General features: G+C 56.0%; 1 protein-coding gene across 2 annotated transcripts; it reads left to right on the top strand.

Moving 5' to 3' along the window:
- The first annotated feature begins 2 nt into the window (after positions 1–2).
- NDOR1 (NADPH dependent diflavin oxidoreductase 1) lies at positions 3–25,939 on the top strand. Of its 2 annotated transcripts, none has more exons than XM_066580032.1 (15): positions 3–49; positions 4,917–5,060; positions 5,317–5,394; positions 6,753–6,850; positions 17,210–17,308; positions 17,417–17,518; positions 18,121–18,318; positions 18,502–18,623; positions 18,901–19,121; positions 19,511–19,618; positions 19,700–19,814; positions 21,288–21,431; positions 21,522–21,640; positions 24,349–24,443; positions 25,208–25,939. In XM_066580032.1, exons 1-15 carry the CDS (start codon positions 32–34, stop codon positions 25,350–25,352), a joined length of 1,806 nt encoding a protein of 601 aa, XP_066436129.1. In that variant the 5' UTR covers positions 3–31; the 3' UTR covers positions 25,353–25,939. The 2 variants fall into 2 exon arrangements, with proteins under 2 accessions (XP_066436129.1, XP_066436130.1); XM_066580033.1 differs by lacking the exon at positions 3–49 and adding an exon at positions 59–116.
- Positions 25,940–26,770: the final 831 nt, after the last annotated feature.

The following is a 26,770-nucleotide window of genomic DNA, read 5'->3' as shown; positions in this document are numbered from 1 at the left end:
GGAGAGGGCGGAGCCAAGGCACTGACTGGGAATGGAGGAAGACCGGCAGGTGAAGGAGTGCAGGACGGGGTGTCATGGAGACTGAATGTACAGGGACAGAATAGGACGGGTGTAATGTATGAGGTGTTATATACAGTATAGGGGCAGTATAGTGGGTGAGTTATGGGGGTGTCATGTATGGGGTGTTATATAGTACAGGAGGATTATGGGGGTGTCTAGAAGTTACGGGGTGTCATATGAGGTGTTACATACAGTACGGGGGGGGGGGGTAGAAGTTATGAGGTGTCATGTATGAGGCGTTATATACAGTATAGGGGTGCTGGGGGGTCTAGAAGTTATGGAGTGTCATATATGGGGTATTATATACAGTATAGGGGGCTAGAAGTTATGGGGTATCATGTATGAGGTGTTATATACAGTACAGGGACAGTATAGGGGATGTGTAGAAGCTATGGGATGTCACATATGAGGTGTTATATACAGTACAGGGGCAGTATAGGGGTGCTGGGGGGTCTAGAAGTTATGGGGCGTTATATACAGTACAAGTACAGTATAGGGGTGCTGAGGTGCGTCAGTGGGTATAAGTATAGGGGTGATGTAGGATATAGTGTGGTCAGTGGGTATAAGTATAGGGGTGATGTAGGATATAGCGGGGTCAGTGGGTATAAGTATAGGGGTGATGTAGGATATAGTGGGGTCAGTGGGTGTAAGTATAGGGGTGATGTAGGATATAGTGGGGTCAGTGGGTATAAGTATAGGGGTGATGTAGGATATAGTGGGGTCAGTGGGTGTAAGTATAGGGGTGATGTAGGATATAGTGGGGTCAGTGGGTATAAGTATTGGGGTGATGTAGGATATAGCGGGGTCAGTGGGTGTAAGTATAGGGGTGATGTAGGATATAGTGGGGTCAGTGGGTGTAAGTATAGGGGTGATGTAGGATATAGTGGGGTCAGTGGGTATAAGTATTGGGGTGATGTAGGATATAGCGGGGTCAGTGGGTGTAAGTATAGGGGTGATGTAGGATATAGTGGGGTCAGTGGGTATAAGTATAGGGGTGATGTAGGATATAGTGGGGTCAGTGGGTGTAAGTATAGGGGTGATGTAGGATATAGTGGGGTCAGTGGGTATAAGTATTGGGGTGATGTAGGATATAGCGGGGTCAGTGGGTGTAAGTATAGGGGTGATGTAGGATATAGTGGGGTCAGTGGGTATAAGTATAGGGGTGATGTAGGATATAGTGGGGTCAGTGGGTATAAGTATAGGGGTGATGTAGGATATAGTGGGGTCAGTGGGTATAAGTATTGGGGTGATGTAGGATATAGTGGGGTCAGTGGGTATAAGTATAGGGGTGATGTAGGATATAGCGGGGTCAGTGGGTATAAGTATAGGGGTGATGTAGGATATAGTGGGGTCAGTGGGTGTAAGTATAGGGGTGATGTAGGATATAGTGGGGTCAGTGGGTATAAGTATAGGGGTGATGTAGGATATAGTGGGGTCAGTGGGTGTAAGTATAGGGGTGATGTAGGATATAGTGGGGTCAGTGGGTATAAGTATTGGGGTGATGTAGGATATAGCGGGGTCAGTGGGTGTAAGTATAGGGGTGATGTAGGATATAGTGGGGTCAGTGGGTGTAAGTATAGGGGTGATGTAGGATATAGTGGGGTCAGTGGGTATAAGTATTGGGGTGATGTAGGATATAGCGGGGTCAGTGGGTGTAAGTATAGGGGTGATGTAGGATATAGTGGGGTCAGTGGGTATAAGTATAGGGGTGATGTAGGATATAGTGGGGTCAGTGGGTGTAAGTATAGGGGTGATGTAGGATATAGTGGGGTCAGTGGGTATAAGTATTGGGGTGATGTAGGATATAGCGGGGTCAGTGGGTGTAAGTATAGGGGTGATGTAGGATATAGTGGGGTCAGTGGGTATAAGTATAGGGGTGATGTAGGATATAGTGGGGTCAGTGGGTATAAGTATAGGGGTGATGTAGGATATAGTGGGGTCAGTGGGTATAAGTATTGGGGTGATGTAGGATATAGTGGGGTCAGTGGGTATAAGTATAGGGGTGATGTAGGATATAGCGGGGTCAGTGGGTATAAGTATAGGGGTGATGTAGGATATAGCGGGGTCAGTGGGTATAAGTATAGGGGTGATGTAGGATATAGTGGGGTCAGTGGGTGTAAGTATAGGGGTGATGTAGGATATAGTGGGGTCAGTGGGTATAAGTATAGGGGTGATGTAGGATATAGTGGGGTCAGTGGGTGTAAGTATAGGGGTGATGTAGGATATAGTGGGGTCAGTGGGTATAAGTATTGGGGTGATGTAGGATATAGCGGGGTCAGTGGGTGTAAGTATAGGGGTGATGTAGGATATAGTGGGGTCAGTGGGTGTAAGTATAGGGGTGATGTAGGATATAGTGGGGTCAGTGGGTATAAGTATTGGGGTGATGTAGGATATAGCGGGGTCAGTGGGTGTAAGTATAGGGGTGATGTAGGATATAGTGGGGTCAGTGGGTATAAGTATAGGGGTGATGTAGGATATAGTGGGGTCAGTGGGTGTAAGTATAGGGGTGATGTAGGATATAGTGGGGTCAGTGGGTATAAGTATTGGGGTGATGTAGGATATAGCGGGGTCAGTGGGTGTAAGTATAGGGGTGATGTAGGATATAGCGGGATCAGTGGGTATAAGTATAGGGGTGATGTAGGATATAGCGGGGTCAGTGGGTGTAAGTATAGGGGTGATGTAGGATATAGCGGGGTCAGTGGGTGTAAGTATAGGGGTGATGTAGGATATAGCGGGGTCAGTGGGTATAAGTATAGGGGTGATGTAGGATATAGCGGGGTCAGTGGGTATAAGTATAGGGGTGATGTAGGATGTAGCGGGGTCAGTGGGTATAAGTATAGGGGTGATGTAGGATATAGTGGGGTCAGTGGGTATAAGTATAGGGGTGATGTATGATATAGCGGGGTCAGTGGGTGTAAGTATAGGGGTGATGTAGGATATAGCGGGGTCAGTGGGTGTAAGTATAGGTGTGATGTAGGATATAGCGGGGTCAGTGGGTGTAAGTATAGGGGTGATGTAGGATATAGCGGGGTCAGTGGGTATAAGTATAGGGGTGATGTAGGATATAGTGGGGTCAGTGGGTATAAGTATAGGGGTGATGTAGGATATAGCGGGGTCAGTGGGTATGAGTATAGGGGTGATGTAGGATATAGTGGGGTCAGTGGGTATAAGTATAGGGGTGATGTAGGATATAGCGGGGTCAGTGGGTGTAAGTATAGGGGTGATGTAGGATATAGCGGGGTCAGTGGGTATAAGTATAGGGGTGATATAGGATATAGTGGGGTCAGTGGGTATAAGTATAGGGGTGATATAGGATATAGTGGGGTCAGCGGGTATAAGTATTGGGGTGATATAGGATATAGTGGGGTCAGTGGGTATAAGTATAGGGGTGATATACCATATAGTGGGGTCAGTGGGTATAAGTATTGGGGTGATGTAGGATATAGTGGGGTCAGCGGGTATAAGTATAGGGGTGATGTAGGATATAGTGGGGTCAGTGGGTATAAGTATTGGGGTGATGTAGGATATAGTGGGGTCAGTGGGTATAAGTATAGGGGTGATGTAGGATATAGTGGGGTCAGTGGGTATAAGTATAGTGGTGATGTAGGATATAGTGGGGTCAGTGGGTATAAGTATTGGGGTGATGTAGGATATAGTGGGGTCAGTGGGTATAAGTATTGGGGTGATGTAGGATATAGTGGGGTCAGTGGGTATAAGTATAGGGGTGATGTAGGATATAGTGGGGTCAGTGGGTATGAGTATAGGGGTGATGTAGGATATAGTGGGGTCAGTGGGTATGAGTATACGGGTGATGTAGGATATAGTGGGGTCAGTGGGTATGAGTATAGGGGTGATATAGGATATAGTGGGGTCAGTGGTTATAAGTATAGGGGTGATGTAGGATATAGTGGGGTCAGTGGGTATGAGTATAGGGGTGATATAGGATATAGTGGGGTCAGTGGTTATAAGTATAGGGGTGATGTAGGATATAGTGGGGTCAGTGGGTATAAGTATTGGGGTGATGTAGGATATAGTGGGGTCAGTGGGTATAAGTATAGGGGTGATGTAGGATAAAGTGGGGTCAGTGGGTATAAGTATTGGGGTGATGTTGGATATAGTGGGGTCATTGGGTATAAGTATAGGGGTGATGTAGGATATAGTGGGGCCAGTGGGTATAAGTATTGGGGTGATGTAGGATATAGTGGGGTCAGTGGGTATAAGTATTGGGGTGATGTAGGATATAGTGGGGTCAGTGGGTATAAGTATTGGGGTGATGTAGGATATAGTGGGGTCAGTGGGTATAAGTATTGGGGTGATGTAGGATATAGTGGGGTCAGTGGGTATAAGTATAGGGGTGATGTAGGATATAGTGGGGTCAGTGGGTATAAGTATAGGGGTGATGTAGGATATAGTGGGGTCAGTGGGTATAAGTATAGGGGGTGATGTAGGATATAGTGGGGTCAGTGGGTATAAGTATAGGGGGTGATGTAGGATATAGTGGGGTCAGTGGGTATAAGTATAGGGGTGATGTAGGATATAGTGGGGTCAGTGGGTATAAGTATAGGGGGTGATGTAGGATATAGTGGGGTCAGTGGGTATAAGTATAGGGGTGATGTAGGATATAGTGGGGTCAGTGGGTATAAGTATAGGGGTGATATAGGATATAGTGGGGTCAGTGGGTATAAGTATAGGGGTGATATAGGATATAGTGGGGTCAGTGGGTATGAGTATAGCGGTGATGTAGGATATAGTGGGGTCAGTGGGTATAAGTATAGGGGTGATGTAGATGACAGTGAAGGAACAGAAGTTTGGAGTCATTTAGGATGTTATTCCTCTTCTGTTCTTGTTTCTTGTAGATTTCTCTAATGGCCGAGCGGAGGATCCTGGTTCTCTATGGCAGTCAGACGGGGACGGCGGAGGACATGGCGGAGAGGCTCGGCAAGGAGGCGAGACGCCGACACTTCACCTGCAGGGTGGACGCTATAGACAGCCACAATATTGTAGGTCGCTCCTTTTTCAGGGTTTCCATGGTGGTGGGTCTAGTGAAGCCCATGGTGGTCTGTTAATGTGAGCAGAGCTGCAGTGCAAAGCATGGGGAAGAAAGCAGCAGCTTGACCTTGGGATGTGACAGGAGGTGGAGTTCAGATAATTATGGCCATGTGCTGATGGAGCTGAGAAGTGCCGGTGATGGTACGGACTACTTGGGGGTCGCGGCCTGCGGGACCTGCTGAGATTATCTGTATTCTGATTTTATAGGCGAATCTCGTCCACGAGCAGCTGGTGATATTCGTCTGCGCCACAACCGGACAAGGTGACCCCCCGGATAACATGAAGGTACATGAGGGGGCTAAAGAGCGCCCCCAAGTGATTATAGCATTGGGCTGGATGTGCAGCTTATTCAATATTTCACCATTTTCAAGATCTCTGCTTGCTGACAACCTGAGGCTGTGCAGACCTCCTACTTCTCACAGCTGAGGGTTTGTTACAGTGGTATTCAGTCTGGACAATCCTCTGTAAGCAGGATACAGCTAAGTACTGCTGCCTGAGGTGTTACAATGTATCCGTCTGGAGTCCCCGGACGGTTCACAGTGGATACAATTGTAGAAGCTCCTCAGCCTGAGGAATTGTTACCTCTGGATGTAAACAAGGATACTCCCGTTCACTGACAGCAAGCATTGGTATTTAACCCCATAGTGACGCCGCCTATTTTGGACCTAAGGACATGACATTTTGGTGGTATTTCCACCTCCACTTTGCTAAAGCCATCCGTTCTTTACGTTGACGCGGGTGTTTTTTGCGCCGCCAGCTGCCGTTTTCCTTGGGACCAGATGTGGCTCCATGTAAAATATCATGGAAGGTTTATCAATCTTTTTTGGAGGACGAAGAAAACCCACCAATTCTGCCTTTTTTTGGGGTGTGTTTTATATTAACCCTTTCCAATCCAATTTGTATCCTGGTTTTCCTAGGGGGCTTACTCTTTTTCTGCTGTTATACAACAGCGCTATCTGCTGGCTAAAGCCAGTACTGCATGAGGTGACACGTTGGATAGGCTCCGACAGCAGAGAGGCTGGCAATACACAGTAAGAGAACCCCGACGGACGTCTTCCAACATCGGAGCTGTACAGCCTTAAATCTTAATGTCTTAGGATGTCAGACAATGGATTGGAAAGGGTTAAGCGTAGGGCCTCGTGCACGCAGCAATGCCGGACTCCGGCTGCACAATCGCGCACAGAGTCCAGCCCTGACCGCAGCCGGTGACCCCGCGTACCTGTTGTTCTTCTTGATCTGTACTGCGGACGCTCCGGCCGTCGCACATGCGCAGTACAGATTTCCCTGGGACCGCCGGGGGGGGGTCACTGCTGCGGAGCCCGGAAACGGAAGCCTGCCCCCGATTCTGCAGCGAAAATCCGTCCATGTGCGAGTTGTGAACTCTTTAAACACCATTATCCATGTTGATCATGCCATGTAAGGGGTTAACAGCGGGGGCGGGGGGGGGGATGTGTATTCTCACCCATCCCTGGCAAGCTATCCATCACAGCCGGCTCCCACTGCAGGGGGCGCTATCCTCAGAATGTAAGTGTATGTCCACTCGCAGGAACTGCTTCTCAGCCAGGCCGTGCAGTAATGCCCTGGGGTGGTAAAGGGTTAAAATGGTGAGGAATTGAAACGTAAACTGTTGCTTCTCTCTCCAGAACTTCTGGCGGTTCGTCTTCCGCAGGAATCTGCCCCATAATTCCTTGTGTCAGATGGATTTTGCCGTTCTGGGTCTGGGAGATTCTTCCTATCCAAAGTAAGTTGATGTACATCGGAGATAGTGACGTGTGTTACAACAGAGGCGTGCGCTCCCCAACCTCCCTGACGTGTGTTACAGCAGAGGCGTGCGCTCCCCAACCTCCCTGACGTGTGTAACAACAGAGGCGTGCGCTCCCCAACCTCCCTGACGTGTGTAACAACAGAGGCGTGCGCTCCCCAACCTCCCTGACGTGTGTTACAACAGAGGCGTGCGCTCCCCAACCTCCCTGACGTGTGTAACAACAGAGGCGTGCGCTCCCCAACCTCCCTGACGTGTGTTACAACAGAGGCGTGCGCGCCCCAACCTCCCTGACGTGTGTAACAACAGAGGCGTGCGCTCCCCAACCTCCCTGACGTGTGTAACAACAGAGGCGTGCGCTCCCCAACCTCCCTGACGTGTGTTACAACAGAGGCGTGCGCGCCCCAACCTCCCTGACGTGTGTTACAACAGAGGCGTGCGCGCCCCAACCTCCCTGACGTGTGTTACAGCAGAGGCGTGCGCTCCCCAACCTCCCTGACGTGTGTAACAACAGAGGCGTGCGCTCCCCAACCTCCCTGACGTGTGTAACAGCAGAGGCGCGCGCTCCCCAACCTCCCTGACGTGTGTTACAACAGAGGCGTGCGCTCCCCAACCTCCCTGACGTGTGTAACAACAGAGGCGTGCGCTCCCCAACCTCCCTGACGTGTGTAACAACAGAGGCGTGCGCTCCCCAACCTCCCTGACGTGTGTAACAACAGAGGCGTGCGCTCCCCAACCTCCCTGACGTGTGTTACAACAGAGGCGTGCGCGCCCCAACCTCCCTGACGTGTGTTACAACAGAGGCGTGCGCGCCCCAACCTCCCTGACGTGTGTTACAACAGAGGCGTGCGCTCCCCAACCTCCCTTACGTATGTTACAGCAGAGGCGTGCGCGCCCCAACCTCCCTGACGTGTGTTACAACAGAGGCGTGCGCTCCCCAACCTCCCTGACGTGTGTTACAACAGAGGCGTGCGCTCCCCAACGTCCCTGACGTGTGTTACAACAGAGGCGTGCGCTCCCCAACCTCCCTGACGTGTGTTACAACAGAGGCGTGCGCGCCCCAACCTCCCTGACGTGTGTTACAACAGAGGCGTGCGCTCCCCAACCTCCCTGACGTGTGTTACAACAGAGGCGTGCGCTCCCCAACCTCCCTGACGTGTGTTACAACAGAGGCGTGCGCTCCCCAACCTCCCTGACGTGTGTTACAGCAGGGGCGTGCGCTCCCCAACCTCCTTGTCGTGTGTTACAACAGAGGCGTGCGCTCCCCAACCTCCCTGACGTGTGTAACAACAGAGGCGTGCGCTCCCCAACCTCCCTGACGTGTGTTACAACAGAGGCGTGCGCTCCCCAACCTCCCTGACGTGTGTTACAACAGAGGCGTGCGCTCCCCAACCTCCCTGACGTGTGTAACAACAGAGGCGCGCGCTCCCCAACCTCCCTGACGTGTGTTACAACAGAGGCGTGCGCTCCCCAACCTCCCTGACGTGTGTTACAACAGAGGCGTGCGCGCCCCAACCTCCCTGACGTGTGTTACAACAGAGGCGTGCGCGCCCCAACCTCCCTGACGTGTGTTACAACAGAGGTGTGCGCTCCCCAACCTCCCTTACGTGTGTTACAACAGAGGCGTGCGCTCCCCAACCTCCCTGACGTGTGTTACAACAGAGGCGTGCGCTCCCCAACCTCCCTGACGTGTGTTACAGCAGGGGCGTGCGCGCCCCAACCTCCCTGACGTGTGTTACAACAGAGGCGTGCGCGCCCCAACCTCCCTGACGTGTGTTACAACAGAGGCGTGCGCTCCCCAACCTCCCTGACGTGTGTTACAACAGAGGCGTGCGCTCCCCAACCTCCCTGACGTGTGTTACAACAGAGGCGTGCGCTCCCCAACCTCCCTGACGTGTGTTACAGCAGGGGCGTGCGCTCCCCAACCTCCTTGTCGTGTGTTACAACAGAGGCGTGCGCTCCCCAACCTCCCTGACGTGTGTAACAACAGAGGCGTGCGCTCCCCAACCTCCCTGACGTGTGTTACAACAGAGGCGTGCGCTCCCCAACCTCCCTGACGTGTGTTACAGCAGAGGCGTGCGCTCCCCAACCTCCCTGACGTGTGTTACAACAGAGGCGTGCGCTCCCCAACCTCCCTGACGTGTGTTACAACAGAGGCGTGCGCTCCCCAACCTCCCTGACGTGTGTTACAACAGAGGCGTGCGCTCCCCAACCTCCCTGGCGTGTGTTACAACAGAGGCGTGCGCTCCCCAACCTCCCTGACGTGTGTAACAACAGAGGCGTGCGCTCCCCAACCTCCCTGACGTGTGTAACAACAGAGGCGTGCGCTCCCCAACCTCCCTGACGTGTGTAACAACAGAGGCGTGCGCTCCCCAACCTCCCTGACGTGTGTTACAACAGAGGCGTGCGCTCCCCAACCTCCCTGACGTGTGTTACAGCAGAGGCGTGCGCTCCCCAACCTCCCTGACGTGTGTTACAACAGAGGCGTGCGCTCCCCAACCTCCCTGACGTGTGTTACAACAGAGGCGTGCGCTCCCCAACCTCCCTGGCGTGTGTTACAACAGAGGCGTGTGTTACAACAGAGGCGCGCGCTCCCCAACCTCCCTGACGTGTGTTACAACAGAGGCGCGCGCTCCCCAACCTCCCTGACGTGTGTAACAACAGAGGCGCGCGCTCCCCAACCTCCCTGACGTGTGTAACAACAGAGGCGCGCGCTCCCCAACCTCCCTGACGTGTGTAACAACAGAGGCGCGCGCTCCCCAACCTCCCTGACGTGTGTAACAACAGAGGCGCGCGCTCCCCAACCTCCCTGACGTGTGTTACAGCAGAGGCGCGCGCTCCCCAACCTCCCTGACGTGTGTTACAACAGAGGCGTGCGCTCCCCAACCTCCCTGACGTGTGTTACAACAGAGGCGTGCGCTCCCCAACCTCCCTGACGTGTGTTACAACAGAGGCGTGCGCTCCCCAACCTCCCTGACGCGTGTTACAACGGAGGCGCGCGCTCCCCAACCTCCCTGACGCGTGTAACAACGGAGGCGTGCGCTCCCCAACCTCCCTGACGCGTGTAACAACAGAGGCGCGCGCTCCCCAACCTCTCTGACGCGTGTAACAACAGAGGCGCGCGCTCCCCAACCTCCCTGACGCGTGTAACAACGGAGGCGCGCGCTCCCTGACGCGTGTAACAACGGAAGCGCGCGCTCCCTGACGCGTGTAACAACGGAGGCGCGCGCTCCCTGACGCGTGTAACAACGGAGGCGCGCGCTCCCTGACGCGTGTAACAACGGAGGCGCGCGCTCCCTGACGCGTGTAACAACGGAGGCGCGCGCTCCCTGACGCGTGTAACAACGGAGGCGCGCGCTCCCTGACGCGTGTAACAACGGAGGCGCGCGCTCCCTGACGCGTGTAACAACGGAGGCGCGCGCTCCCTGACGCGTGTAACAACGGAGGCGCGCGCTCCCCAACCTCTCTGACGTGTGTAACAACAGAGGCGCGCGCTCCCCAACCTCCCTGACGTGTGTTACAGCAGAGGCGTGCGCTCCCCAACCTCCCTGACGTGTGTTACAACAGAGGCGTGCGCTCCCCAACCTCCCTGACGTGTGTTACAACAGAGGCGTGCGCTCCCCAACCTCCCTGACGTGTGTTACAACAGAGGCGTGCGCTCCCCAACCTCCCTGACGTGTGTTACAACAGAGGCGCGCGCTCCCCAACCTCCCTGACGCGTGTTACAACGGAGGCGCGCGCTCCCCAACCTCCCTGACGCGTGTAACAACGGAGGCGTGCGCTCCCCAACCTCCCTGACGCGTGTAACAACGGAGGCGCGCGCTCCCCAACCTCTCTGACGCGTGTAACAACAGAGGCGCGCGCTCCCCAACCTCCCTGACGCGTGTAACAACGGAGGCGCGTGCTCCCTGACGCGTGTAACAACGGAAGCGCGCGCTCCCTGACGCGTGTAACAACGGAGGCGCGCGCTCCCTGACGCGTGTAACAACGGAGGCGCGCGCTCCCTGACGCGTGTAACAACGGAGGCGCGCGCTCCCTGACGCGTGTAACAACGGAGGCGCGCGCTCCCTGACGCGTGTAACAACGGAGGCGCGCGCTCCCTGACGCGTGTAACAACGGAGGCGCGCGCTCCCTGACGCGTGTAACAACGGAGGCGCGCGCTCCCTGACGCGTGTAACAACGGAGGCGCGCGCTCCCCAACCTCTCTGACGCGTGTAACAACGGAGGCGCGCGCTCCCCAACCTCCCTGACGCGTGTAACAACGGAGGCGCGCGCTCCCCAACCTCCCTGACGCGTGTAACAACGGAGGCGCGCGCTCCCCAACCTCCCTGACGCGTGTAACAACGGAGGCGCGCGCTCCCCAACCTCCCTGACGCGTGTAACAACGGAGGCGCGCGCTCCCCCAACCTCCCTGACGCGTGTAACAACGGAGGCGCGCGCTCCCCAAACCTCCCTGACGCGTGTAACAACGGAGGCGCGCGCTCCCCAACCTCCCTGACGCGTGTAACAACGGAGGCGCGCGCTCCCTGACGCGTGTAACAACGGAGGCGCGCGCTCCCCAACCTCTCTGACGCGTGTAACAACGGAGGCGCGCGCTCCCCAACCTCCCTGACGCGTGTAACAACGGAGGCGCGCGCTCCCCAACCTCCCTGACGCGTGTAACAACGGAGGCGCGCGCTCCCCAACCTCCCTGACGCGTGTAACAACGGAGGCGCGCGCTCCCCCAACCTCCCTGACGCGTGTAACAACGGAGGCGCGCGCTCCCCAACCTCCCTGACGCGTGTAACAACGGAGGCGCGCGCCCCAACCTCCCTGACGCGTGTAACAACGGAGGCGCGCGCTCCCCAACCTCCCTGACGCGTGTAACAACGGAGGCGCGCGCTCCCCAACCTCCCTGACGCGTGTAACAACGGAGGCGCGCGCTCCCCAACCTCCCTGACGCGTGTAACAACGGAGGCGCGCGCTCCCCAACCTCCCTGACGCGTGTAACAACGGAGGCGCGCGCTCCCCAACCTCCCTGACGCGTGTAACAACGGAGGCGCGCGCTCCCCAACCTCCCTGACGCGTGTAACAACGGAGGCGCGCGCTCCCCAACCTCCCTGACGCGTGTAACAACGGAGGCGCGCGCTCCCCAACCTCCCTGACGCGTGTAACAACGGAGGCGCGCGCTCCCCAACCTCCCTGACGCGTGTAACAACGGAGGCGCGCGCTCCCCAACCTCCCTGACGCGTGTAACAACGGAGGCGCGCGCTCCCCAACCTCCCTGACGCGTGTAACAACGGAGGCGCGCGCTCCCCAACCTCCCTGACGCGTGTAACAACGGAGGCGCGCGCTCCCCAACCTCCCTGACGCGTGTAACAACGGAGGCGCGCGCTCCCCAACCTCCCTGACGCGTGTAACAACGGAGGCGCGCGCTCCCCAACCTCCCTGACGCGTGTAACAACGGAGGCGCGCGCTCCCCAACCTCCCTGACGCGTGTAACAACGGAGGCGCGCGCTCCCCAACCTCCCTGACGCGTGTAACAACAGAGGCGCGCGCTCCCCAACCTCCCTGACGCGTGTAACAACAGAGGCGCGCGCTCCCCAACCTCCCTGACGCGTGTAACAGAGGCGCGCGCTCCCCAACCTCCCTGACGCGTGTAACAACGGAGGCGTGCGCTCTCCAACCTCCCTGACGCGTGTAACAGAGGCGCGCGCTCCCCAACCTCCCTGACGCGTGTAACAACAGAGGCGCGCGCTCCCCAACCTCCCTGACGCGTGTAACAGAGGCGCGCGCTCCCCAACCTCCCTGACGCGTGTAACAACGGAGGCGCGCGCTCCCCAACCTCCCTGACGCGTGTAACAACGGAGGCGCGCGCTCCCCAACCTCCCTGACGCGTGTAACAACGGAGGCGCGCGCTCCCCAACCTCCCTGACGCGTGTAACAACGGAGGCGCGCGCTCCCCAACCTCCCTGACGCGTGTAACAACGGAGGCGCGCGCTCCCCAACCTCCCTGACGCGTGTAACAACGGAGGCGCGCGCTCCCCAACCTCCCTGACGCGTGTAACAACGGAGGCGCGCGCTCCCCAACCTCCCTGACGCGTGTAACAACGGAGGCGCGCGCTCCCCAACCTCCCTGACGCGTGTAACAACGGAGGCGCGCGCTCCCCAACCTCCCTGACGCGTGTAACAACGGAGGCGCGCGCTCCCCAACCTCCCTGACGCGTGTAACAACGGAGGCGCGCGCTCCCCAACCTCCCTGACGCGTGTAACAACGGAGGCGCGCGCTCCCCAACCTCCCTGACGCGTGTTACAACAGAGGCGCGCGCTCCCCAACCTCCCTGACGCGTGTTACAACAGAGGCGCGCGCTCCCCAACCTCCCTGACGCGTGTTACAGCAGAGGCGTGCGCTCCCCAACCTCCCTGACGTGTGTTACAACAGAGGCGCGCGCTCCCCAACCTCCCTGACGTGTGTTACAACAGAGGCGCGCGCTCCCCAACCTCCCTGACGTGTGTTACAACAGAGGCGCGCGCTCCCCAACCTCCCTGACGTGTGTTACAGCAGAGGCGCGCGCTCCCCAACCTCCCTGACGTGTGTTACAACAGAGGCGCGCGCTCCCCAACCTCCATGACGTGTGTTACAACAGAGGCGCGCGCTCCCCAACCTCCCTGACGTGTGTTACAACAGAGGCGCGCGCTCCCCAACCTCCCTGACGTGTGTTACAACAGAGGCGCGCGCTCCCCAACCTCCCTGACGTGTGTTACAACAGAGGCGCGCGCTCCCCAACCTCCCTGACGTGTGTTACAACAGAGGCGCGCGCTCCCCAACCTCCCTGACGTGTGTTACAGCAGAGGCGCGCGCTCCCCAACCTCCCTGACGTGTGTTACAACAGAGGCGCGCGCTCCCCAACCTCCCTGACGTGTGTTACAACAGAGGCGCGCGCTCCCCAACCTCCCTGACGTGTGTTACAACAGAGGCGCGCGCTCCCCAACCTCCCTGACGTGTGTTACAACAGAGGCGCGCGCTCCCCAACCTCCCTGACGTGTGTTACAACAGAGGCGCGCGCTCCCCAACCTCCCTGACGTGTGTTACAACAGAGGCGCGCGCTCCCCAACCTCCCTGACGTGTGTTACAACAGAGGCGCGCGCTCCCCAACCTCCCTGACGTGTGTTACAACAGAGGCGCGCGCTCCCCAACCTCCCTGACGTGTGTTACAACAGAGGGGCGCGCTCCCCAACCTCCCTGACGTGTGTTACAGCAGAGGGGTGCGCTCCCCAACCTCCCTGACGTGTGTAACAACAGAGGCGTGCGCTCCCCAACCTCCCTGACGTGTGTTACAGCAGAGGGGCGCGCTCCCCAACCTCCCTGACGTGTGTTACAACAGAGGCGCGCGCTCCCCAACCTCCCTGACGTGTGTTACAACAGAGGCGCGCGCTCCCCAACCTCCCTGACGTGTGTTACAACAGAGGCGCGCGCTCCCCAACCTCCCTGACGTGTGTTACAGCAGAGGCGCGCGCTCCCCAACCTCCCTGACGTGTGTTACAACAGAGGGGCGCGCTCCCCAACCTCCCTGACGCGTGTAACAACGGAGGCGCGCGCTCCCCAACCTCCCTGACGCGTGTAACAACGGAGGCGCGCGCTCCCCAACCTCCCTGACGCGTGTAACAACGGAGGCGCGCGCTCCCCAACCTCCCTGACGCGTGTAACAACGGAGGCGCGCGCTCCCCAACCTCCCTGACGCGTGTAACAACGGAGGCGCGCGCTCCCCAACCTCCCTGACGCGTGTAACAACGGAGGCGCGCGCTCCCTAACCTCCCTGACGCGTGTAACAACGGAGGCGCGCGCTCCCCAACCTCCCTGACGCGTGTAACAACGGAGGCGCGCGCTCCCCAACCTCCCTGACGCGTGTAACAACGGAGGCGCGCGCTCCCCAACCTCCCTGACGCGTGTAACAACGGAGGCGCGCGCTCCCCAACCTCCCTGACGCGTGTAACAACGGAGGCGCGCGCTCCCCAACCTCCCTGACGCGTGTAACAACGGAGGCGCGCGCTCCCCAACCTCCCTGACGCGTGTTACAACAGAGGCGCGCGCTCCCCAACCTCCCTGACGCGTGTTACAACAGAGGCGCGCGCTCCCCAACCTCCCTGACGCGTGTTACAGCAGAGGCGTGCGCTCCCCAACCTCCCTGACGTGTGTTACAACAGAGGCGCGCGCTCCCCAACCTCCCTGACGTGTGTTACAACAGAGGCGCGCGCTCCCCAACCTCCCTGACGTGTGTTACAACAGAGGCGCGCGCTCCCCAACCTCCCTGACGTGTGTTACAGCAGAGGCGCGCGCTCCCCAACCTCCCTGACGTGTGTTACAACAGAGGCGCGCGCTCCCCAACCTCCATGACGTGTGTTACAACAGAGGCGCGCGCTCCCCAACCTCCCTGACGTGTGTTACAACAGAGGCGCGCGCTCCCCAACCTCCCTGACGTGTGTTACAACAGAGGCGCGCGCTCCCCAACCTCCCTGACGTGTGTTACAACAGAGGCGCGCGCTCCCCAACCTCCCTGACGTGTGTTACAACAGAGGCGCGCGCTCCCCAACCTCCCTGACGTGTGTTACAACAGAGGCGCGCGCTCCCCAACCTTCCTGACGTGTGTTACAGCAGAGGCGCGCGCTCCCCAACCTCCCTGACGTGTGTTACAACAGAGGCGCGCGCTCCCCAACCTCCCTGACGTGTGTTACAACAGAGGCGCGCGCTCCCCAACCTCCCTGACGTGTGTTACAACAGAGGCGCGCGCTCCCCAACCTCCCTGACGTGTGTTACAACAGAGGCGCGCGCTCCCCAACCTCCCTGACGTGTGTTACAACAGAGGCGCGCGCTCCCCAACCTCCCTGACGTGTGTTACAACAGAGGCGCGCGCTCCCCAACCTCCCTGACGTGTGTTACAACAGAGGCGCGCGCTCCCCAACCTCCCTGACGTGTGTTACAACAGAGGGGCGCGCTCCCCAACCTCCCTGACGTGTGTTACAGCAGAGGCGTGCGCTCCCCAACCTCCCTGACGTGTGTAACAACAGAGGCGTGCGCTCCCCAACCTCCCTGACGTGTGTTACAGCAGAGGGGCGCGCTCCCCAACCTCCCTGACGTGTGTTACAACAGAGGCGCGCGCTCCCCAACCTCCCTGACGTGTGTTACAACAGAGGCGCGCGCTCCCCAACCTCCCTGACGTGTGTTACAACAGAGGCGCGCGCTCCCCAACCTCCCTGACGTGTGTTACAGCAGAGGCGTGCGCTCCCCAACCTCCCTGACGTGTGTTACAACAGAGGGGCGCGCTCCCCAACCTCCCTGACGTGTGTTACAGCAGAGGCGTGCGCTCCCCAACCTCCCTGACGTGTGTTACAGCAGAGGCGCGCGCTCCCTGACGTGTGTTACAACAGAGGCGCGCGCTCCCCAACCTCCCTGACGTGTGTTACAACAGAGGGGCGCGCTCCCCAACCTCCCTGACGTGTGTTACAGCAGAGGCGTGCGCTCCCCAACCTCCCTGACGTGTGTAACAACAGAGGCGTGCGCTCCCCAACCTCCCTGACGTGTGTTACAACAGAGGCGTGCGCTCCCCAACCTCCCTGACGTGTGTTACAGCAGAGGCGTGCGCTCCCCAACCTCCCTTACGTATGTTACAGCAGAGGCGTGCGCTCCCCAACCTCCCTGACGTGTGTAACAACAGAGGCGTGCGCTCCCCAACCTCCCTGACACTATACATGTGACTAGCACGCGGGTGGATGGGGCTTGATGTTGGCACTACTGATGCTGAGATACATCGTGTCTTAAGGCCCTTTTACACAGTTGGTTGTTGGGCATGAACATTCGTTTGCCTAATCATCAGCCCACCCAGAAATGCTGGCGAAAGGGCAAACGCTGATTATGTGAACACGAATGCCGCTCGTCATCGTTACATCTTCCCCTGTGCTGCTGACCAGTGTGACCAGACTAACGCTCCTACCGTGGGCATGGCCGCACCAAGGGCAATCATTGGGATATTTGCTCCTTATAATGGACAGTCAGTTGCTCATCTACAAGGGTCATTAACCCCCCATCACAAGTCTGCCGGCTTCCTGTTGGCTCTCCGGCTGTACAGAGTTGTGCTTCCCCAGTTTCCATCGTACTCTGCGCCGTCTTCTACAATATGATCCATATACATGCACCCCGGGTTCAGATGATAGGGTGTAGAGCATGGCCTGCTGTGTTGCATTGTGGGAGGAGTAGTGTTTCTTGCAGTTTGATGGAGCGTGGTTATTGGCGGTGTGTGGCGGGGGGCGTCCTTGTCTCAGGGCCCATCATGACCCAGAATCCCCTTTTCTCTCTTAAATCAGGTTTAACTTTATCGCTAAGAAACTCCACAAGCGCTTGCTGCAGCTCGGAGCGAACCCTCTGCAACCTCCGGCCCTGGGGGACGACCAGCATGATCTGGGGTAAGCGCCGCTCTTGTGTCTTGTGACCTCTGACTGGCACTGCAGGGGTTACTGCCCATTATAGTGCTCTATACCGTGCCGTTCAGCCACGTCTCCTTCTTCCTGCAGCCCTGATGCCGTGGTGGATCCGTGGCTGACACAGCTGTGGGACAAGGTGCTGTCCGTCTATCCCCTGCCTCCTGGGCTCGGCCTCATCAGTGACCTCCTTGTGTAAGCACCTGACCTCTTATGTTATTCTGCCCCTTCCGTTATAATGTACAGCCAGTATGTAATACTTAGAGTTTACTTAAAGGGGGATTCCGGCGATGAGACGTGTTTTTTGTGTGTGTTTTTTTTAAGTTTTCACCCATCCACCAATCAGTACCACTCCATTCATTTCAATGGGGCAGACAGCCAACAGAGCGCTGCTGTGCTTGTGCGACCAAGGGTCCATTCCCTGCTACACTACAACAAAATAGGGGGGCATGGGTCCCCCATTCTCGAGATTCGTAGTGTCCCACCAATTTATCAATTTACACCCATCCAGTCAATGGGGGGAAAAAATGAGAAAAACGCCTCATCGCTGGAATACCTGGTAGAGCTCTGCTGCCCCACTACTTTGGTACAGACTTCTGTTTCATTTGCCACCACTAGGGGGCGATCTATATTACTTTGAGTCTGTGTGCAGATTGGCTCCCCTAGTGGTGACAACAGGCAGCTCGGATTGTTACAGATATCGGCCCCACTGCGGCAGGTACATGTTACGAGGCGCTGAGCACGTTCCGGTTCTTCATGGTGGTCTTCTCACGAAATCTGTCATGTTATATTTCCAGGTTGCCCCCAAAGTTCTCTCTCCACTTCCTGGATAAACAAGGGGATCCCTGTAACCCCACAGCGAGAGAAGGCGGCGGCGCCCCAACAGAACTGCAGCCACACCGAGCGCCGCTGGTGACCAACCGACGTGTGACCGCGCCCGAGCATTTCCAGGACGTGCGGCTCATCGAGTTCGACATCACGGGATCCGACATTCAGTGAGTTCAGCGGATTGTAGTCCGGGGGTCCGGAGGTTCTTGTGCCGCCCGGTGCTGGGGGGGCAGCTAGCCTCTCTCCATCCAGCTTACCACGATGCATTCAGGGGGTCTGCAGGCTGTTTGTACATGTTGGTGGTTTGGGGTCCAGTTGCTCACAAGCCCCCCGTCTCTCATGTCCGTCAGATACGCACCCGGCGATGTGGTGATGATTCAGCCTCGGAATTCCCCTCGGGATGTTCGGGAGTTTTGTTCTGTCCTCCGGCTGGATGCGAACAGCGTCTTTGTCCTGGAGCCCCGCGATGCAGGTGAATAGATCATTCTATGGCTATTTACAATGACATTCCTAGTGATGGGTGACCTTACCGCCCCCCTGTGGGGTGGTCATCAGCCTCACCAGCGGGTAGATAGGGGTCGGGATGTCTCATAGATTGGGCAGCCGGTTGATCTTGAGGCTTCTGTATTGAGGCGCAGAAATGGATTTTCCAATTATTTAAAGGGGGGGGGGGGGGCGCTCTTTACAAATGGACATTATGATTGAGGATATAATTGGGTCTGATGTGTTTTCCTCTACGTTAATTCCAGACACCCCGGTACCCCCATATCTCCCCCAGCCGTGCTCGGTGCAGCACCTGGTAGAGCGGTACCTGGATATCCGCTGCGTGCCGCGACGCTCCTTCTTCCAGCTGCTTTCTTACTTCTCTCCAGATGAACAGGAAAGGGAGAAGCTGCAGGAATTTAGCTCTGCAGCCGGCCAGGAGGAGCTGTATACCTACTGCAACCGGCCCCGGAGGACAACCATGGAGGTGAGCTCTCAGATTTAAAGGCGTTGTACCACAATTACAAGTTACCTCCTATTCACAGGATAGGGGATAACTTGCTGATCAGTGGGGGTCTCATGGCATACCCATTCGAGAGCAATGTCCCCCTCACTAATGGGTTACTGCAGTGAGGAGGAGACTGAATGGAGTGCCGGTCATGTAAGCGCACTAGCGCTCCATTCACTTACAGTGGGACTGCCGAGATGCCAGCGCTTACTTCACAGTGACGTCACTACGGGGGTAGAAGCGACTCTCGCAGTGACAGAATGGGACACTAGAGTGTGAAGGAGCCCTCCCTGTACTGATCGGAGGGGCGTCCTGTGCCTCGGGCCTCTGCTAGCATGGATGTCACTGACCCTTCTTCTTTGCTCCAGGTTCTCGCTGACTTTCCTCACACAGCCTCCAGTGTCCCCGCAGATTATCTCCTGGAGCTCATTCCTCGGATTCGTCCCCGCTCGTTCTCCATTGCCTCAGCCATGCAGGTGAGAACCTCAGACCAGGCTGGGGATGCAGAATGTGATTGCTGTAAGGAAGTCTCACCCCGTCCCCATCTTTTCATTAAGGCGCACCCCAAGAAACTGCAGATCTTGATGGCTGTGGTAGAGTACAAGACACGTCTGCGTGAGGTCCGCCGAGGTCTGTGCTCTTCGTGGCTGGCGTCCATCAGTCCAGAGGATGGTAAGTATTCTGCTGCCATCTTAAAGGGGTTGTGCGGGCGTGACTGTTGATGTGTCATCAGTAGTGGATCAGTGGAGGTCCGCCGCTTGGGACGCCGAGTCGTCTGTCACTGTGGACAATGCTGGAAGCAGATAGTGTTGGCTGTATTGCAGCGGCCGGGTTGGTTATGCCGGCACCGCTCTCATTGATTCCAATGCAGTGCCAACCTGGGCTGCTGCAGTGTAGACAGCGCGGTCTGCTTCTGGCTCTGTCCGCACTGACAGCCTCCCCTTAAAGCAGCAGACCAGCGGGGATCCCAAGCAGCGGACCGGCCCCAATCGACCAATGATAACCGATCCTGAGGACAGCTCATCAATAGTTATCCCCTGGAAACCCGTTTAACCCTTTAACGCTGCAGGACGTAAAGTTACGTCCTGCACATTCGGGGTCTGTACAGAGGGAGATCGCGAAGCAACTGCCGGCTGTAAGGGCTCCGATTAGCCGTGTGGCTCATCTGAGCTGTTAACCCCTTAAATACTATGATGTAATACTATGGCGTTACATCACACTGCAGGAGCGATTTAAAGCATCTCAAGTTGTGGTCCCCTCGGGGGACTAAAGACAGTAAAGTAACAATAAGTTTAAAAAGGTTTTACTAATTATTTAAAAAAAAAAGTAATAAAAGTTAAACAAGAAAAACTTTTTGCAATATTTCTAATACAATAATCCAAATAATAAAGCAATAATCCATATTTGATATCGCTGCATCCATCGAAGGAACGCATCATTTAACCCGCCCCATGAATGTCATCAGAAATAAAGAACGCTAGGTTACCCTGCCTCCAAGAAAGAAATGTAATAAAAAAGCATATGCATTCAAAAATGGCGCCAACGGAAACTACAGGACGTCCCACAGATGGAGTAGACAGGTCATTGTGTCCAGCAGATGGCGACAGAGAGTGAATTTAAAAAAATTCAATGTCTTTGGGAAAAAAACAAGTCGTGCAGCAAAAACAAAAAAAAACGTTCTAAGTTTGGTGGTAAACGTACGACCCGCAGAATGAAGTTATCGGGTCGTTCTTGTTGCAAGGTGTTGCCATAGAAACAAGATGCATCCAAAGATGGTGGAGTTCTAGTTTTTTTTTCCTTTTCACTCCACTAAGAATTTATTTTTACAGTTTTTCAGTACATTAAATTGTACCATTAAGAATACAACTCGTCCCGCAAAGAACCAACGAGCCCTCAGACAGCGGCAGTGATGTTATCAGGGTGAATACTGAACTTATCCCAGTGGCTCCCCGTCCAGCACTGCAGCCATAGTGCCTGCTGCAGGGAACCCAGAAGAAGCGCCACCCTTGTCTGCAGGTTGTGTCTGGCATTGCAGCTGAGCTCCCATTCATTTCAATGGAGCTGAGCTGTAGTACCACGCAATCTTATGGACAAGGGTAGTGCTGGACAACCCCTTTAAGTCATTGCGTTGTTTTCTTTGTACAGGTGAGCGGATTCCATTATGGGTGAAAAAGGGGAGTCTAAAGTTCCCCAGTGACCCCGACACCCCGCTGGTGATGGTGGGACCCGGAACAGGAGTGGCTCCGTTCCATTCAGCCATCCAGGAAAGAGCAGCACTCGGTATCCCTGGTACGTCCTGCTGCTTGTAGCTGTTAATTCTCACAATGCTGCCCCCTACTGGAGAGAACCAACATGACATCCTGTCATCTTTGTCTTTAGGGTGTAATTTGTTTTTTGGCTGCCGAGGAAAAAGTAAAGATTTCTACTACCAGGAAGAGTGGGAGGATCTGGAGAAGAGGCGGCTCCTCCAGATATTCACTGCCTTCAGCCGGGATCAGGTCTGTGTCCTCGGTTTGGATGGGACTTGGGTTCTTTGGTATCACATGCATCAGTGCTGTCGCAGCGCAGGGTCTCCAAATACGGAGCCGTATGAAGGGTTAAATGGGCATTATTATGAAAGTGTCTGATCAATAGAAGTCTAAAGGTGTCAGACGAACCCGACAACTGTGTGTGTTGGGGGGACTCTGCTCTACTGGCAGGTGTCGGGTCAGAAGAAGAATCGGGCTATGACCTCCCCATTGGAAGCATACCCGCTATGTTATGGAGTGCACATGTATAGGGGAGCTGGGAGGACAGCCGTCATCGAAGTGAACATTAATTTGGGGTTCCACTGATGGATTGGATGGAGCAGATGCAAAGTGGCTTGTTCATGTTAGACAATTCTCCCCCGGTGCAGACAAACATTTTTATGCCCCTCCTAATAATATTAGCCGCTGTTTTCCCCCCTCCAACCCCTTCCTTGAGTTCCAGCTACTGTATATTGTCCCTTGTGTTGGGCGGCACGGATACGGCGTTCTCGTTCATCCCAAAGATACTCAATGGGGTTGAAATCTAGACTTTGGGCTAACAAGGACGTTTGCAGATGTTCTGCCCCTCCACCCTGCGTGCCGTATGACATGGCGCTTGTCATGTTGGTGGAGACACAGAGCTGCACCAGAGTATTAGCACAGGGGAGGTGATGCCACATTGTCCGGGATGTCTCTGTGCCCATTGTCAGTGAGGATAGACTTCACTATAACCAATGGCCCTAACACCCCCCATCATAACAGAACCTCCTCCAAACCTCACAGTCGGGACGATGCCGTCATGTAGAAACCGCTCTCCAGACAACCGCCACACCCAAGTGCGCCATCCGATCGGAAGATGGTGTCCTGTGATTCATCTGTCCACAACACTTGTAGAGCGTTGTCAGCTCTACGACTGGTGACATCCCCCCACCAGACCTCGTTGTCAGCTCTACGACTGGTGACATCCCCCCACCAGACCTCGTTGTCAGCTCTACAACTGGTGACATCCCCCCACCAGACCTCGTTGTCAGCTCTACAACTGGTGACATCCCCCCACCAGACCTCGTTGTCAGCTCTACAACTGGTGACATCCCCCCACCAGACCTCGTTGTCAGCTCTACACCTGGTGACATCCCCCCACCAGACCTCGTTGTCAGCTCTACAACTGGTGACATCCCCCCACCAGACCTCGTTGTCAGCTCTACCAACTGGTGACATCCCCCCCACCAGACCTCGTTGTCAGCTGTACATCTGGTGACATCCCCCCACCAGACCTCGTTGTCAGCTGTACATCTGGTGACATCCCCCCACCAGACCTCGTCAGCTCTACACCTGGTGACATCCCCCCGCCAGACCCCGTTGTCAGCTCTACACCTGGTGACATCCCCCCGCCAGACCCCGTTGTCGGCTCTACACCTGGTGACATCCCCCCGCCAGACCCCGTGGTCGGCTCTACACCTGGTGACATCCCCCCACCAGACCCAGTTGTCGGCTCTACACCTGGTGACATCCCACCACCAGACCCCGTTGTCAGCTCTACACCTGGTGACATCCCACCACCAGACCCCGTTGTCAGCTCTACACCTGGTGACATCCCCCCACCAGAGCCCGTTGTCAGCTCTACACCTGGTAACATCCCCCCACCAGACCCCGTTGTCAGCTCTACATCTGGTGACGTCCCCCCACCAGACCCCGTTGTCAGCTCTACACCTGGTGACATCCCACCACCAGACCCCGTTGTCAGCTCTACACCTGGTGACATCCCACCACCAGACCCCGTTGTCAGCTCTACACCTGGTGACATCCCACCACCAGACCCCGTTGTCAGCTCTACACCTGGTGACATCCCACCACCAGACCCCGTTGTCAGCTCTACACCTGGTGACATCCCCCCACCAGACCCCGTGGTCGGCTCTACACCTGATGACATCCCCCCACCAGACCCCGTTGTCAGCTCTACACCTGGTGACATCCCACCACCAGACCCCGTTGTCAGCTCTACACCTGGTGACATCCCACCACCAGACCCCGTTATCAGCTCTACACCTGGTGACATCCCCCCACCAGACCCCGTTGTCAGCGCTACACCTGGTGACATCCCACCACCAGACCCCGTTGTCAGCTCTACACCTGGTGACATCCCCCCACCAGACCCCGTGGTCGGCTCTACACCTGGTGACATCCCCCCACCAGACCCCGTTGTCAGCTCTACACCTGGTGACATCCCACCACCAGACCCCGTTGTCAGCTCTACACCTGGTGACATCCCACCACCAGACCCCGTTATCAGCTCTACACCTGGTGACATCCCCCCACCAGACCCCGTTGTCAGCTCTACACCTGGTGACATCTGATGGTTTCTGTACTGGGGTCTCCTGTGTCATCCTCTCCTTTATACCTAATGCTCACTCATCACCTGACCGCACAGGACTGCTGGGGGGCCAATACTTTTGCCAACATCGTGTACATTTCTGTCCCAGCATTGCACTGAGGGCGTTACCTGTAAGTGGCCACTAGAGGTCGCTCCTGTGTAACTTTCTCCTGCTGCAGTGACCTCAGTGATCGGCGCAGGAAGTAGTCAGGGCTGCTGTCGGTGGACAGCACTTGGAGGATTCTGTGTGATCGCCGCTGATGATCAGGAGCGCCGGCACCTTGTGAGACGGATTCTCATTCATGCGTCACTTTTTCTTATTTCACAGGAGGATAAGGTTTACGTTCAGCATCGGATAAAGGAGAACAGCGCCTACCTGTGGGAACTGATCGGCACTAGACAAGCCTACTTCTACATAGCCGGGTAATGCATGCCGTTACTTAAAGGGATCCTCCACTGGGAGCAATGCCTCCTTGTGTGAAGCTGGTGACGGGTCACCCCCCCACCCCCGCTGGGACCCCAGCAATCAGCTGGAATCTGTAGCTGTAAGTGTAGGAGTTCCCTGCAGCCATAGGAGAATATAAAGGAGTTTTATCACTACCTGGAGCAGCTGGGCCCGGCCGAAAATAATATAAACCCCATACTCTCCCCGAACCCCCTGACACAGCTGAGTGGCTCCCATGGCCCCGTCTCCCTGGTGTACGGTCCGACAGAAGTCAGATGACCACTGTGGCTAATACCAGACTGCAGCATCACTGTCCCCAACTCCTGGCATCATGGCGTCCAGGATGTGAGCACTGGTGCCAGGAGTTCCCCCGGCTTTGCTGCAGCCCCCCCACCTCCCCCCAAGATGACAGAATTCCCTTTTTCCCTCCATCTTCCTCCACTTTCAGTCCATTATGTGACATTAGATGGAACCCCTGAAAGATACAACTCGCCCCGCAGGACACAGCCACCATCGGAGGGTGATAGAAAGGGCCATGATTGCTCTGAAAGTGGGAGGAGAAACAATGGTTTGTGTCATTAAGGGGTTAAATGGCCGTGCTCAGCTGGGATTGCAGTGGGAGGGGCCTGTGAGTTGGGGGAGGGGCACGCAGCGATGGGACAGCGGAGCCCGGTGGGCCTACCTTCACATTTCTGTCACTTCTAGTAGTCCTTTGTCTTATTTTACTGTTTCCCGTATTTAGAAATGCGCAGTCGATGCCGACGCAGGTGACCGATGCCTTGAAATGCGTCTTCCAGTCTGAGGGTCACATGTCCGCCCCGGAGGCCGAGCAGTACCTGGTCATGCTGGAGAAGTGTAGGCGCTTCCAGAGTGAGACCTGGTCATAAACGACCGCCGAGCCGTCTACCTCATTCTAACCGCTGCAATGGGGACCAGCTGGGAGCGCTGCACCGCTGCCATCCTGCCCGCTGCGTTCGGAGACATGGTGTCCTGCAGGATGAGCGGCGCTCCGGGGATCTACCTCCTCTGATGTGATCTTTATGGTCGGCTGCTATTTATGTTTGCACTGTTAGAGATGTCCGAAGATGGTGCGGAGCCGGGCCCTGAGACCCCCACCAGGCAGTAGAGACCCTCCTACTTCTTCAGACCACAGAAGTCAAGTGAAGACTATGGTGAAAGAACTCGAGACTTCCCCTGTACACGGCCATAAAGCTACATGATAACAATCCAGCTACCTGCAACCACCACTAGGGGGAGCTCAGGGACTGTCATTGATCCCAGTTGTACTTGCAGTGAGCTGCCACTAGTGATGGCTGCAGACTTTATACTTTACTACTAGAGATGAGCGAGCATACTCGTTAAGTTACAATAACCCAGCCAGTATCATCCTTTTCGAGTACCTGCCCGCTCGTCAGAAAAGATTCGGGTGCCGGCAGGGGTGAGCGGTGGGTTCTGGAAGTGAGTAGAGGGGGGCGGGGGGGAAGAAGAGAGGTCTCTTTCCCCCCCCCCCCCCCCTTTTCTGAGGAGCAGGCAGGTACTCAAAAGGACCATACTCGCTGGAGTCTTGTCCCTTACTGAGTCTCTATTTACTACTAATTGAGGGGATTTGTGAATGAAAAGTGAAGCTCTGATCGCTGAATGGCTGTAATAATCAATAAATGAGAAGGCGGACGATCTGAAGAGGAAATACAGGACTGCCTTCTGAAAACACCCCAAACCTGTCCAAGGGTCGTCTGTGGGGCTGAGCTGTAATACCACACATGACCAACGCACAAGAGTGGCGCTATTTTTTTTTAGTCTCTGTGCACATGGGCATTTTTAAAAGGCGAGTTCCTCCCGAGTCTGGGGCGGGCCGCGCTCACACGGGGACAGAAGCTGAATGGGTTAATTCATACATGCCGATCTTCGCTCACACCGATAGACGGAGTTTGAAAATCGCTGCGTTCTAAAGCGGATCCCAGTCCCATGCCGCGGGAACCGGATCTGCTTATAACACGTTGGGAAACGGACCGTTCGATTGGACGCCAGCTGTGTGGGAAAATCGCAAGAATAAATTTAAGGGGGCGGCTGGAAACCGAACCTCATCCCTTTAATGGTAGTAAAATAACCAGCTGCTCCCAGGATGCAGCGCTGCCGTCTGCTGCCGGCCCGCAGTTTGTGACCGGCTGTCACCGCAAGTCAGGAACCCGCTGCAGCGCCAAGTTCTCAAACTCCAGGAACCTCTGATTGGCTGCAGCGGTCACCTGACTGCCAGTGACATCGGCCATCGCAATAAACACGGGATCCAGCAGCAACGAGGGGGGGA

Source organism: Eleutherodactylus coqui, chromosome 10 (genome assembly GCF_035609145.1).
Source record: "Eleutherodactylus coqui strain aEleCoq1 chromosome 10, aEleCoq1.hap1, whole genome shotgun sequence".
NCBI lineage: Eukaryota > Metazoa > Chordata > Amphibia > Anura > Eleutherodactylidae > Eleutherodactylus > Eleutherodactylus coqui.
This window is presented reverse-complemented; position numbering and strand designations above follow the sequence as displayed.

Bases quoted from the DNA above. Each gene is read 5' to 3' on its own strand.
- NDOR1 (XM_066580032.1), top strand. The intron at 18,319-18,501 runs GTGAGTTCAGCG...CATGTCCGTCAG, and splicing joins ATCACGGGATCCGACATTCA to ATACGCACCCGGCGATGTGG. The intron at 18,624-18,900 runs GTGAATAGATCA...CGTTAATTCCAG, and splicing joins CCTGGAGCCCCGCGATGCAG to ACACCCCGGTACCCCCATAT.